This window comes from Coturnix japonica, chromosome 2 (assembly GCF_054131305.1).
Source record: "Coturnix japonica strain WE chromosome 2, WE-NBRP24, whole genome shotgun sequence".
Lineage (NCBI taxonomy): Eukaryota > Metazoa > Chordata > Aves > Galliformes > Phasianidae > Coturnix > Coturnix japonica.
Window position 1 is genome coordinate 31206455 of NC_140664.1, and position 13730 is coordinate 31220184.

Here is a 13730-nt window from a genome sequence, read left to right on the forward strand (position 1 = left end):
ACCATCAAGACACTTCTCATATTTCAGACTTTTAATTTGTAGTGTATATTTTAAAGTTTTTCCAATTTTCAGACAAATCGAATATTTATAATGCTGTTTTTCTGTATAGAAATTGAGAGATTGATTCAAGTCCTTAAAAGTTTAAATACTTCTCTGGCCTATAGGAAGATAGCCATATCCTGAGAGGAAAAAGAATTAAAGCCGTTGTGTTTTGTTTCAGTGTATGTTGGAGAAGGTTGGAAACTGGAATTTCGATATCTTTCTTTTTGATAGACTGACAAATGGTGAGTTTGCTCTTTCCTCTTCTCTTGTGTTTTTATCCCCTAGTATAAGTTAGCTGTTGCTCTGACACTGTGCTATGTGGTAGCTCGATCACTAAAAAGCAAAGATGTCATCAGGTAGTACTTCTTGATTTAGCAGCCTTCAATCTAAATTCTGATTTGCCATGACACTGTGTTACAATGCCATTGATGTCAGTACTGATAATAATCACTGATTTATAGAAGGTGCCCTTGTGCTTTATATATAGTATTCTTTTTCTTTTTCTTTTTTTTTTTCTTTTTTTTCTTTTTTTTTCGTAAGTAGTATTTAATATAAGTTGACAATCTTGCTCATTTAATCTATTGTTCAGTAATGGAATGGTGTTAATTTATACATCTGTGTGCAAAAGATCGGTTGCAGTGAATGATTACTTTTCTGGATAACTTGAATTTTGTGTAGAACAGTTTGCAGCACAATAAGAAGACAAAATAGGATGAGCACGTTGAAATTATGACATCTGGTAGAGTACCTAGAGAATTAGGAGGTGAGCGGACATAAAGTGCTGTGTGTATGGTTTGCACAAAATACACAAGGAGAAATGGCTGTGGTTTTGCTATACCCATTACAAGTGGCAGTAGGAAGGAGTTGGTTAAAAACAAATCAAATGAAGTATTGTGAAGCTATGGACATTCAGTTGGAAAGGAGATCTGTAAGTGTGCTGGAAAGGAGGTGGACTGCTGTCATGGATAAAGAGAATGTTTGTGCTTTAGTATGGAGCAATGGAAAGAAGAAAGAAATGGGTGAGTCCAAGGAGACTGGCACTTGTGCCAGCGGAAAGCTCTTGGAGCCTGGACTGTGAGCAAGAAGAAGCTGGTGCCATTTTTCCATCAGTGGGGTGAAGTTGGTAGTAGAGATACAGTGAGTGTGTTTACAGTTTGGCAGGAAGACATAGAAACTTAAGTTCAGAAAGCAAAATATGGCACCACGTTGCTATTTTGCTAAAAGAATGCTTGACTTAAATGCTTTACCTAGAGTAAAAGTAGTATACTCACAGTTTGATGTAAAGCAAAGCATGAATATAAAAGTTGGAAAAGTGGGGATTCTTAGAAAGATAATGATTATATAGGTAATTAGCTCAAAAAGCTGTTTGTACAAGGGAACTTGTTTGTAAACATAGCTTAGTAGAGATTAGTTTAGCGGAAGGGGAGTAATCTGCAGTCCTCCTTTTGATACAGAGCCTTCTCTGTCATAAGCATGTTTTATTTTCAGATATACTTCCAGTATACTGTGCAGCTTCTATTGTGGAAGCCTTTCTGAACCATCCTGTTTGCATCCTAATTCTGTTGTTTTAGGAGCACGTTTGGAACAGTGATGTTCTTGAGAGTTCTTAAGGGCAGAACATACAACATTGCTGTACATGCAGCTTCACCTGGTGAACTGCCCTGGGCAAACCTATAAGCCATGAGTTGCTCAGTAAATGCTGTTTGAAGAACTGTATATCTTATGGAGAAGAAGTGGCTGGCACCACTAAATACTTCAAGCCAGTGATAAGTTCGATTTAGCAGAATTGTTTGTCCTTTTGTGCCTCAGTTTGCTAGATTATCTGATTCCTGCTAAATGAGATTGTCAGACTAAATGTACCAACACTGAGTAATCCTTCACTATGCACTGTTTGCAGAGTGAATAATTTGCAAGCTATTTCAGGTAAACAATAAACATGCTGCTATTTCCCTGGCTTCTACAGCTTCATTTGTTTTATCACTGTACATGATTGCAGTATTACTGCTGTGAGCAGGTGAAATGTAGTGCAGGCTTTCAATGGTATACGTTTCCTAAAGAAATGTACAACTTTGTATTAGATTTCTGTCTGAAATAAGAAATAATTTCACACACACACACAAAAAAAGATGAAAATGCATAACAACGTATGTGCAACTTACACAAAGTGACATGATGGAGCTTTCTATGATTCTATGATTTTTGCTTTTTTTCTGATGGTTTCTGTATTCCTTTCTGAGCTGTGTGTCCGTCTGTAAAAATAATGATAATATCACGAAGCTGAATACTGTTGTAAAGGATTTGCACATTGAAACTTCTTGCTTTTTGCTAATGTTGGTAACATTTTCCTCCTGTCATTTGGCAGCGAACAATATTGGCAGTCACTAAAAGGAGACAGCTAATGGGATCTTGTCATGCAAGAAGATTTAAGTATTTATCATGGTGTGGAGAAATTTGCTTGTGTAATTTTTGTGTCCAATTTGTTTGAAGTACGTTTATTGTGAAAGTCACTGATTTCATGACTTCCAATGAATTAGTATTTTCATCTTATTTTTAGGAAACAGTCTAGTCAGCTTAACCTTTCATCTGTTTAATCTTCATGGACTAATTGAACACTTCCAGTTAGATACGATGAAACTCCGTAGATTTTTGGGTAAATACAGCTTTTTATTATGATGAATATTGCTGTTTATCCGAATTCTTGTGCCTTAACTGAAGTGCTGGTTGTAGTTTAGCAATAAGGTTTGAAGAGTACCAACCCCGTACAGTAATTTTAACTACATCAATTGAGAGAAAATCTCTCCAGTAAGTTTCTGTGAGTATAGTCGCCTCCACGTTAAAACCAACCGAGTATTGGTACGTTTGTGGCAGATGCTTTATTGTTTGTGTTAAATCTAAATTTCGGGAATGAATGTGAATTCATTCATGTGACAATTTGATTAAGATAGACTGCTCCTTTATTTGGTGCCATTTTCATTTCTCTTATAGCTTTTGTTTCTGAAGTTGTTCCATATGATTTCACAACTATACCGATCATACTGTGTTGGCCAATTTGATGCCATGTCTTGCTTGCTCAAGCTCTTGTGCGTGTACTCCCTGTGCTGTAGACATACAGTCTCCATAAGCAAGGCATGAGACCGTTACTGGGCTGTGTGTGCCTGTGGCACTGGAAGGTTTCACTGAGAAGAACCGTAAATACAACTGTGGCCCATTCAAACCAGGTGGTACTTCCACTGGTCAACTGAAGGAGCTGCATCCCCGTGCCACAGGCACAGACCCTGGCGTGAGGTTTCCATCATTCAGTTCTTCTGTAGTGGTACCTCCTATGTGATTTTGTGGAATGGGGTGCTGATTTCTAATGGAGCAGGAAAAAAAGGGTTCTCAGTTTCAGAGAAAACAGTGTTATGGTTCTGAAGCTTGTCATTTAACAGGGAGGGGGAACCACATTCAGCAGCCTTTTCTCCACTTTCAAATAAGGGAGTATTTTTGTTTTCATCACTGAATTCTCTTTCTACTTGAGAACTGTTAGCTGTTCTGTCATGAGTTTAATCTTTTAAAATGGACTCAGCTCCTTCCAGTATTAAAAAGATACAGAAGCTGACCTAGAGGACTGGAATTTGGATAGATACATGGAGAAGGAAGTTAAGAGAAGTCTTATTTTGAGCTGCTGAAGTTGTAACTGAGTGCACTTGGTTGTCACCTTGCTTATCCTCTGGCTAGTGGAGATTTATCAAAGGCGTATTTAACTTGATATGAAATTCTAGTTAAGAATAACTAGATTAGGTAATCAGAATTCAAAACTGTAAGCCACTAAAATGGCGTTAGGCTGTGGGAGAAGGCAACGTTTTATTCTAGCATTGAAATCAGTCATCATTTTCTTTTTAAGTGCCTTCTACTTAGAAGCAGTAACAAAACATTTCTTAGCTCTGCCCCACCTCATCTGTTGAATCAAGGAGCTTTTTTTTTTCTTGGCATTAAATCATTCTTTTCTTTTGTTGCCCTTTCTACCCCAGTTTGTAGTAATCTGAAGGCTGTGATGCTTCATGTACTCCACAGCATCCATCTTATTTGAGAACATATTCTAATCTTTTATTTTTTTAAGAAGATGAGAAATCTGGTTTTAGTCCTTAGTGGAACCTTAATATTTTAGTTGTGTGCATGTGTGTGTATCTATGTATTTGTATATATACATAAACACGAGTATTTGCTTGTATGCACACACTGTCTTTCTGCGATTTCAAGAGGTTATCTGGAGATCAACCAGCTCCTTTTGTTTGCTTTCAATTTCTTATTCCACATTCTAAGAGAAAGAAAACATAAGGTAGTGCATTTTACAAAAGCACAAGGCAAACTGTTCAAAATACTGTCCTCGTTCTACTTTATTAAAATAGGTTAGAAGTCTAGACTTTGATTATCTGGACCAGCTTATGAAGCCATAAAAACAGAGGATTAAATGATGGACATCTTCACTCATGCAGTAGACATAAGGAATATGTGAAAGGGAGTTCTACCTCAGGTTAACAGAGCCCGAAGATGCTTATTTTCTTTATTATTGTCCATAAGAGGTTTCAGCAGTGTGCTGAATGCCATCAAGATTACACAGTGGCTACAGTTTTTTGGCTTTTCATAAGCCATGACTCTTCACAAATACCACGCATTGCTCTAACATTACAGTCACAATCACATGGAGGGTGCTGGCTTGTAAACCGAGTAGCAAAAGATGTTTGTATGGGAATGACAGAGCGTAGTCAGCCAGGAAAGCGTTCTTCGGAGGTTTGCTTGGAAGAACTAATGTGTCATCAGGCAAAACTTTGCAATTTAAAGTATAGTTCAATTGCTGCTCTTCAGATTTCTCTCCCTGCATTCTTTTAAATGTTACAGTTCTTTTGTATTCAAGCTAACGTGGATGTCCTTTACAATGTTGTACTTATGTTGAAAGATAGCCAGGAAGATGGAGGAAAAAAACAAGAAAGAAGATAAACAGGAAATGTTGATCTAGGAGTGGCTTGTCAGGCCATCATCTAAACGAGATTCTTTTCTAAATTGCATGTAGGCTTAAAATTCCCTAAGTACAGAAGTACTAGAAAATGTCCACACTGTATAGAGGTGGCTTCTCATGACCACTGTTGTAATAGGAAAGAAAAGCACTTCCTAAGACAGTAAAACACTACTTGCTTCCTCTGATTTGTCTGTTTTCAAGGCATGAAATGAAGTCATCCCAATGCTTTGGTTCATAGTATCATCTTCATTTTGTATTCTAGGTTCCCTCAACATTCAGGCAAGATAGGTTTTCAAAGGGAGACTTCCTTGGATAGTTCTTCAAGTCAGAGCATCTCAGATAACATATTGATTTCGAGTTGTATAATTCTTTCTCTGAGATGGCTTTGCATGTAGCTCATTTCTTGTGGAAAAGTTTCCTCACATAAAAATCTTTTACACTTGGTTTCGGTTCAACTGGCAATTCACTGACTTTGACACTTTTATGTGCGTGTAGCTTGTGATGTTGCATATTTCTGTGCCTAACAAGGACATGTAAAATGATACATGAAAAAAAATTGCTGTTTTATTTAAATTTAGATATTTCTTATTTTCCTGCAGTTATGGTTCAAGAAGATTATCACAGTCAAAACCCTTATCATAATGCAGTTCATGCTGCTGATGTGACTCAGGCCATGCACTGTTACTTAAAAGAGCCTAAGGTAAGGAAGCATTCTCAATTATAGAAATACATGTATTTAATCACAGAATTGCTCAGGTTGGAAGAGACCTTAAAGATCATCAAGTCCAACAGAGCCTAACCATAGTACCCTAACTCTAAACACCTCTGCTAAATCATGTCCCTGAGCACCACATCCAAATGGTTTTTAAACACATCCAGGGATGTGACTCAACCTATTCCAGTGCTTAACAACCCCTTCTGTAAAGAAGTTTTTCCTGATATCCAACCTAAACTTACCCTGGTGCAACTTGAGGCCATTTCCCCCTGTCCTGTCACCAGTGAGAAGAGACCAACCCCACTCTCGCTGTAAGCTCCTTTTGTAGCCATGCTTATGGCCACGCTTGTATTGCTGACAGGATTCTGTTTGTTGTTACCTTGCAGCTGTCCGAATCCTTAACTCCGTGGGATGTTCTGCTCAGTTTAATTGCAGCTGCCACACACGATTTGGATCACCCAGGCGTTAACCAACCTTTCCTAATTAAAACAAACCATTACTTAGCAACTTTGTATAAGGTAAGGAGAAAATCAGTTGTTTTGTTGAAATCAGGTTGGAGAATTCCTGAGGAGAACAGAAGAGGAATATAAATTGTGGTGTCATAAACTTGTTGTAGGTGTGAATTGAGAGCTCCCATGCCACTGGGATAAAACTATGAGCTGATGAAGTATTCAGGATGTGAGAGACTCAGTTCTCTCTATAAGCAAACAAACAGACAGAAGCGCTCTGTGGTACAGCTGTTAGTGTAAGGCATTCAATTACGAAACAGTCATTGATACCTGTAATATCACTGTCATTTGCAGAATACCTCAGTACTGGAGAACCATCACTGGCGATCAGCAGTGGGGTTGCTGAGAGAGTCTGGTTTATTTGCACATATGTCCTTAGAAAACAGGTAAGTTTATACAGAGTAATTTGTCTTAGTTTAAGGTGAAAGTAAGCTGTCTCTTAAGAAAGAGCGTTACAAAGCAAACAAAATTATTGCATGGCAGTTCATCACCTAAATTTTGTATCTGTACCTTTCTAATGATTCCTGGATACTTTGCTGCCAGTGTGTTCAATGTAGTACTTGGAACACAGCATTCAGTGTGAGCACACTGAAGAGGTGTAGTCAAGCACCTGGTTATGTTAAACCTCGTTTCATTCTGTCACTGCATCTGTAGCTTAGCATAGAACCTTCTTACCTATGTTAACAATCAGTACACCTTGAACAATTAATTTGTGCGTATTTAAGGAAAAACAAAAAAACAAAAATCCAAATCTGTTGTTCAGAAAGCTGCCAATGGAGTGTCCCAATATTAGTTTGGAAGTGGCAGGAGAAACAAAAGAAGAAACCGTAGTGAAAATGCTGATCAGAAAGCGTGTGACTTGCATCTGCATAATAATGAATATGATTAAAAAAATCCCACCCACAACCTATGTGAATTTAATGATAGGTATTGTTCTCCATTGTTATCTTCTCTGAATGCTCGGTACCACTAATTTCAGGCAGCTGATGGAAAGCCAGATAGGTGATCTCATTCTTGCCACAGACATCAGTCAGCAAAATGAGTATCTGTCCATGTTCCGATCCCACCTGGACAGAGGAGACCTATGTTTAGAGGACGCAAACCACCGTCACTTCATTTTACAGGTGATTTTTTTTATTATATTTTTTGAAAACGTGATTTTAACTTCAAAACTAAAAAACGTGCTAAATACAACTACCTCTGGGCTATGTTCAAAATGAAGTTAATACCTTCAGTTGTTTTGTTTCATTACAAAAAGGTTGTTCCTTCCATTTCTGCCTCCCCTCCCCTCCTAGCGTAGCCCCAGGGATATCACATGTTGGTAGTCTGAAAACTTGGAGCTGTTAAGACAAGGAGAGATGCACTTCTAAGAACGAGATTTTGCATTCTGATGACTCCAGCACAGTCTCAGAACTGGAATGCTTTGTTAGAACACGTTTCAGGGAAAAAATCCCACAAGTACAGCTGTTGTGAATCAGCTTCATAGCTTCAGCTTCACAGAGATTTGTGTTACTAGATCCAGTCTGTGGACTGCAGAAGAAGATGGACAAACACGAGAAGTTCTGTCCTGTGCGAACCATTACGAAAGATGTATATGTAAAAACTAGAAACACAAAATACCATTGGCATACACTGATACCTTCCTGAATTTGGTGCTGCCTCCTGTATTAGTGAATATGCTACATGTAATGCCCTTGAAATGCTTTGACTTGCCTTAGTTTTGGTATTGCTCGGAGATGATCACAAGATCTAATTGTTTCTCAAGTGTTTAAGTGTGATTATGGAATGCAGCCAGAGGGAAGCACAAATGACAGGCAGGTTTTATTGTTTGCAAAGTTTCTGCTGCTGGGGAATAGGTAGGGGGTCAGTTGGAAGGAAAGGGGTCAGTCGGGTGGCCTAACATTGTGTATTAACTTCCTAGATGGCTTTGAAGTGTGCTGATATTTGTAATCCCTGTCGGACTTGGGAGCTGAGTAAGCAGTGGAGTGAAAAAGTAACGGAGGAGTTCTTCCATCAAGGCAAGTGAGAGTGCGGGTATCAGATAGCAGATGATGTATTTATAGTGTGGAGAAAGCAATCGTGAGTCATAGCTGCATGCAAATTAATAGTGACTTATATTTATGACTAATACAGATGCACGGTATAGCGTGGGATTTTTTTCTCTACTGGGTTGTGTTTCTTGCATAAGGTTGGTGCTGCTGACACCTGGTGAACACCGCTTAGAATTCTGAACGCGGAATGTCAGGTTCAGTAGATCCTCCATCCTGAAAGGTGCATCAGATGAATAATCATGTTCAGTTTACGTGTTCCTGCTGCCTTCAGGAAGTTAAGAATTATATTCCCTCCAGATCTTCTGTATTAGAAATTTCTCTGGCAATGAGGGTCTGTTGGCGTGCAGGAAGAAGCTGGCAAGGCCATTCTGATAACTCAGTAGCCTTAACTACATGGTCAAAAGTTGATGAAGCTTTTAATTGACAAATGGAAGGCATGAATTTTGCCCACTATTACTGAGTGCTTCTCCTTTTTCAATGCTGGTTTACCTTGATTTAAGAAATGCTAATGTGTACAGCGACGAGAGATGGAGAGCTGACTTCTTGAGTGCTGAGCATGTGGAACTTATTGTCAAGGGAAGATATGTGGAAGTGGAACAGTAAAATGCCTTCAGTGAGAAATACCTCAAGGCCAAACTGTTCTCTTCTGTGTAACAAAGTGGGATGAGGGGGTCTTAATTTGTCATTTCTACAGCAATCCAGGAGTTTTTGCAAGGAAGTGTGATCAGGAACTCATTGATTCAATGCTTTCCATTTGTTACTGCTTGTGTGACTTAAAAAAAAAACCCAACCAAACCAAGAAGCGTGTAATTGGATCTGTTGTGTTAACCATTGTATTGTACTTCTGTTTCTTTAGGAGATATTGAAAAAAAATATCACTTGGGTGTGAGTCCACTTTGTGACCGACAGACAGAGACCATTGCCAACATCCAGATTGGTAACTGCAGTTCTGTGTGTTTCAGTAGATTCCGTTCAGAATGTCTATTGAAGAAAATACCATACCCGTACATTTGCTGGAAGCTCTGCCTGGTCTCTCCATGTGGCACTTCACAGGAGGATTCCAGCTCTCTGGATTTAGCTTCCTGGAGCGTTAGCAGTCAGTTTAAGTACAGCCTTAGGAAGGGCAGTAGATACAGATCTGATAGAGAACCACAGAGACTTGATATTCCTTACCGCAAACTTGAGTTGGATTTAAAATAGAAGAAGGGCTGATTTGTTTACTAAGTAGTTTCCGTAGACTGAATAGGAATCTTTGCAATCCTTCTAAAGAGTACCATATTTAACCATGAACATACTATGAGTTGGTGTTTGAAATTAGAGACTAAGATGATCTGATCTGTTCAATCAGCTGCAAGTCTAATTTAGAGTGTTGGAAAAGTCATCCATGTTTGTAATTTACAGACGGAAGCAAGCACAGCTTTGGTAGTCGCACCATTTGTTTGTATGTACGGATACTGCAAATTCGTGCAGCAAAAATATAAGCCATGGTTTATGTTGCCATAAGCATCAGCTTTTTTCTTTCTCCTTTCCACCCATGATTAGATCACTTATGGGGTAATTTGTTAGAAAAACTAGACTGGTAAAAGGAAGATTTATTGTGTAGTTTATGTGACTTTAGTTATTGGTTAGATAATTAAGATGTAGATTCTCTCTCCCTGTTCTCGACTATTTTTCTTTATTTGCTCATTTTTCTGGAAAATAATAATAATAAAAAATAAGGTTATCTTGTAATCCGGTATCAGTTGGTCCAGAGGAGGGCCATAAGGATGATCAGACTGCTGGAGCACCTCTCCTATGAGGACAGGCTGAGGGAGCTGGGCTTGTTCATACTGGACATGAGACAGCTCCAGAGAGACCTTGCTGTGGCGTTCCAGTACTTGAGGGGAGCTTGCAAGGGGGAAGGGGACTGAATTTTTACACAGTCTGATAGTGTTAAGGAAAAGGGAAATGGCTTTAAACCAAAAGAGGGGAGAGGTAGGTTAGGTGTTAGGAAGAATTTCTTCATTTAGAGCTTGGTGAGGCCCTGTCACAGCTGCCCAGAGAAGCTGTGGTGCCCCATCCCTGGAGGCATTCAAGGCCAGATTGGATGGGGCCCTGAGCAGCCTGAGCTGGTGGGTGGCAGCCCTGCCCCTTTAGGGGGTTGGAACTAGGGAATCTTGAAGGTCTCTTCCAACCAAGCCATTCTGTCTTTCAATATAGTGTTGATCTTTTGACTGACCAGTATAATGTTTTATATTTTGTAAAGATGCCCTAAATATGAAAATTAGTTTTTAAATGTGCATTGGAAAAGAATGGTCACAGAACTGCAGTGGTTGGAAGAGACCTCAAGATTGAGTCAAACCCCCGTGCTAAAACGGGTACCCTACAAGAGGTCTCACAAGTAGGCATCCAGACAGGTCTTGAATATCTCCATAGAAGAAGGCTCCACAACCTCTTGGAAAGTCTGTACCTGTGCTCTGTCACCCTTACCATAAAGAAGTTCTTCTGCATGTTAGTACAGAACTTCCTGCATTAGAGTTTTAGGCCATTGCTCTTTGTCCTATTGCTATGCTCTACTGAGAAGAGACTGGCATCATCTCTTTGCCTCCCACCTCCCTTTAGATATTTATAAACATTTCTCAGATCCCCTCTCAGCCTTCCTTTCCCCGGGCTGAACAGTTTTCTCAGCCTTTCCCCATATGGGAGGATCTCCAGTCCCTTAATCACCTTTGTGGCCCTCCACTGGACTCCTTCTAGGTGATTCCTGTCTTCTCTTGAACTGGGGAGCCCAGAACTGGACACAGTAGTCTAAATATGGCCTCACCACAGAGTAGAGGAGCAGGATCACTTCCCTCAACCTGCTGGCCATGCTCTTTTTAATGCACCCCGCGATTCCATCGGCCTTCTTGGCCACAAGGGCACACTGCTGGCTTATGGACAACCTGTTGTCCACCAGGTCCTTTACCACAGAGCTCCTCTCCAGCAGGTCATCCCCGAACTTGTACTGTGTGTGATACTCTGCACGGTTTAGTTTATTATTATGTCTTACTTAAACAACATAGCTGGTCTTCCCCTGTTTTTCTGACGTGGCTGTGTGTGTTTGCTGTTTTGAAGGCTTCATGACCTACCTGGTGGAGCCACTGTTTGCAGAGTGGGCCCGGTTCTCCAACACGCGGCTGTCGCAGACGATGCTCGGCCACCTGGGACTGAACAAGGCGAGCTGGAAGGGGGTGCAGAGAGAACAGTCCGGCGGCGGGGAGGACACTGACCCTGCCTTCGAGGAGATGGACTCAGACATATTACCTCAGGAACCTCGATTGTCCTGACCTCAGCCCTCATGACAAAACTGCCTCTTCTCTCGGTGTCTGCACAGCTGGATTAAAGGAGATACCTGCCCACCCGAGGTCTTGGTAAAATGATGCCAGCATTATTTATTTCCAAGTTTTCCTTCAACACAGACAGTTGAACCTGACGTTGTTTCTTTTTATAACTGCGAGATCTGAACATAGAGCAATATGCATCCGCCTCAGTTGGTTTTTGTTCGGAACCTTGAATATGCAAAGCACAGTGGTGACCAAGCCTTGGAGGAACAGTGCAAAGGCTTCATTGTGCCACAGCTTTTGGTTCTCCTGGGTGAAATCTGAAACACAGTCTTTGAATCGTTAAGACTTGAGATGGATCGTTCCACTTCCTTGGAATTTAGCGAGACTTGCATGAATGTGTTCAAAGCGTACCTTCCACTCAGCCCCTGTTTTAATACGGAAATGTGAAGTGCCCATCCTCTGCCGCCTCCGGCAAGACTTGATGTTTACAAACGTACTCTGAAACTGCGGGTTCTAGACTTTAACCTTTGCGCATGGCTGTGAAGGAACCACTAACCTGGGTTTTTTTTTGCTTTTTTTTTCTTTTCTTTTTTTTAAAAGAAAAAGATCAAATCTGAGACTGCAGCTCTTGTTTATTTTGGATGCCGGAAAAGCCTCCCATTTGCCATAATTTTGTTTGTGCACTGGGAACTGAGCGTTCATCATAGAGCACAGCCAAGCTTTACTCCAGTGCTGTATGGGAATGCGGTTTTTATAAAGCAGAAAACACTTCAGAATTGGGATGGGGTGGGAGAAATGGGGGGAGGGAATGGGGGGGAAGGGGGGGGTGTCTGAACTGCATTGCGATTCTGCAGTGAAAACATCGCATGTTGTTTTCACTATTGTACACTTGAACTGCACATGCAAGAGGAAAACAAAACAAAAAAGGTGGAATGTCTCAACACCATCATCAGCTCAGGGTATTTGCCAATCTGAAATAAAGCGGGATGGGAAAGCGTGTCCTTCACAAACAAGGGTACAGATGCCCCTTTGCTGCAGTGTGTGTATGTGTGGGTGCGTGAGTCTCTGGGGGGGTGGGTGGGAGGGGAGGGAGGGGGGTGGGAGGGACCGATCGGGCAGGGTTTGAAAGGCAGCATTTTTCTTCTTCTTCTTAATTTATTCTTTTAGAATGTGACAGTTTGACGGACAGCCACATCGGGGAGGGAGCTGTAACGGATCGCTACAGATGCCTTAAACTATGCACAAAAAAATAAAGCTACGCGACCAAATTTGTTTGCGATTTGAAAGGGGAGAAAAAAGAAAATTAAAGAACAAAACAACAACAAAACATCCCCCCTCCGAACAAAACAAAACCCCCCAACCAAGTGCATTTGTTTACCTGTTCCTCCCCTCCGCTGAAACGGCGCCCTTTGGTGGGGTTTGGGTGGGAGAAGGAGAAAAACCGGTTGGTTGGATGGTTGGTTGGTTGGTTGGTTTGTTTGCTTGTTTGGTTTCTGTTGTTTTTATTTTTTTAAGGACAAACCGAAAGGACTGATTTTAAACTGCCAACATTCCATTTTTGTAGTTCGTTTTTGACGTGGTTTTCAGTCCGGTAAGCACAACCGTCAGCTGATTGGAGAAACTGGTGCTTTCTTTCAGTTCGTTTGTATTCCCCCCCTGTTGTTGTTCCTGTAAAAAAGACTGTTGATCGATTCTGTTTACAGTTTGTCGCAACAGCCATTTCTGGGAGAGAGCTTCAGCATAAAGCCCTTTGTAAGGCTTGGCCGCGGTCATTTCAATACGTGCCTGTTGCTGTTAACTTTTAATTGATGACAAAGAGCTTTTTTGCATTCTGCTCCCGTACGTTTAAGTTACGACCGAGTCCAGCAGTACGGAAAGGCAGCGAAGGCTGCAGTCGGCTTCCACTGTACGCTGAGCCCAGCTTTGGATTTGGAAACGGTCCTCAGATTCCGGGATTTATTGGCTTGGCCTCTTACCGTATGGAAAACAACTTCTGACTTGCCTGTTCGTTTCCCTTCCAAAATTAAGTTGTTGGTTATTCTTTCATGTTCCCTGAAGTAATACTGTAATTCTCGAGGTGGCCATGTTTAAAGAAATAAATTTGTAATGAAACCA

General features: G+C 40.7%; 1 protein-coding gene across 5 annotated transcripts in view; it reads left to right on the plus strand.

The window, feature by feature from the left end:
* PDE7A (phosphodiesterase 7A) overlaps window positions 1-13730 on the plus strand; it is a 78155-nt gene extending 64425 nt beyond the window's left edge. For 3 of the 5 annotated variants that reach the window (XM_015855681.3, XM_015855682.3, XM_015855684.3), the window contains 9 exons: window positions 221-284; window positions 2597-2692; window positions 5638-5738; window positions 6140-6271; window positions 6557-6648; window positions 7242-7386; window positions 8184-8280; window positions 9170-9250; window positions 11407-13730. In XM_015855681.3, coding sequence (XP_015711167.1) covers window positions 221-284; window positions 2597-2692; window positions 5638-5738; window positions 6140-6271; window positions 6557-6648; window positions 7242-7386; window positions 8184-8280; window positions 9170-9250; window positions 11407-11618 — 1020 coding nt within the window. In that variant the 3' untranslated portion in view covers window positions 11619-13730. The remainder of the gene's footprint in view (window positions 1-220; window positions 285-2596; window positions 2693-5637; window positions 5739-6139; window positions 6272-6556; window positions 6649-7241; window positions 7387-8183; window positions 8281-9169; window positions 9251-11406) is intronic. The other 2 variants (XM_085539504.1, XM_085539505.1) reach the window with 1 other exon arrangement.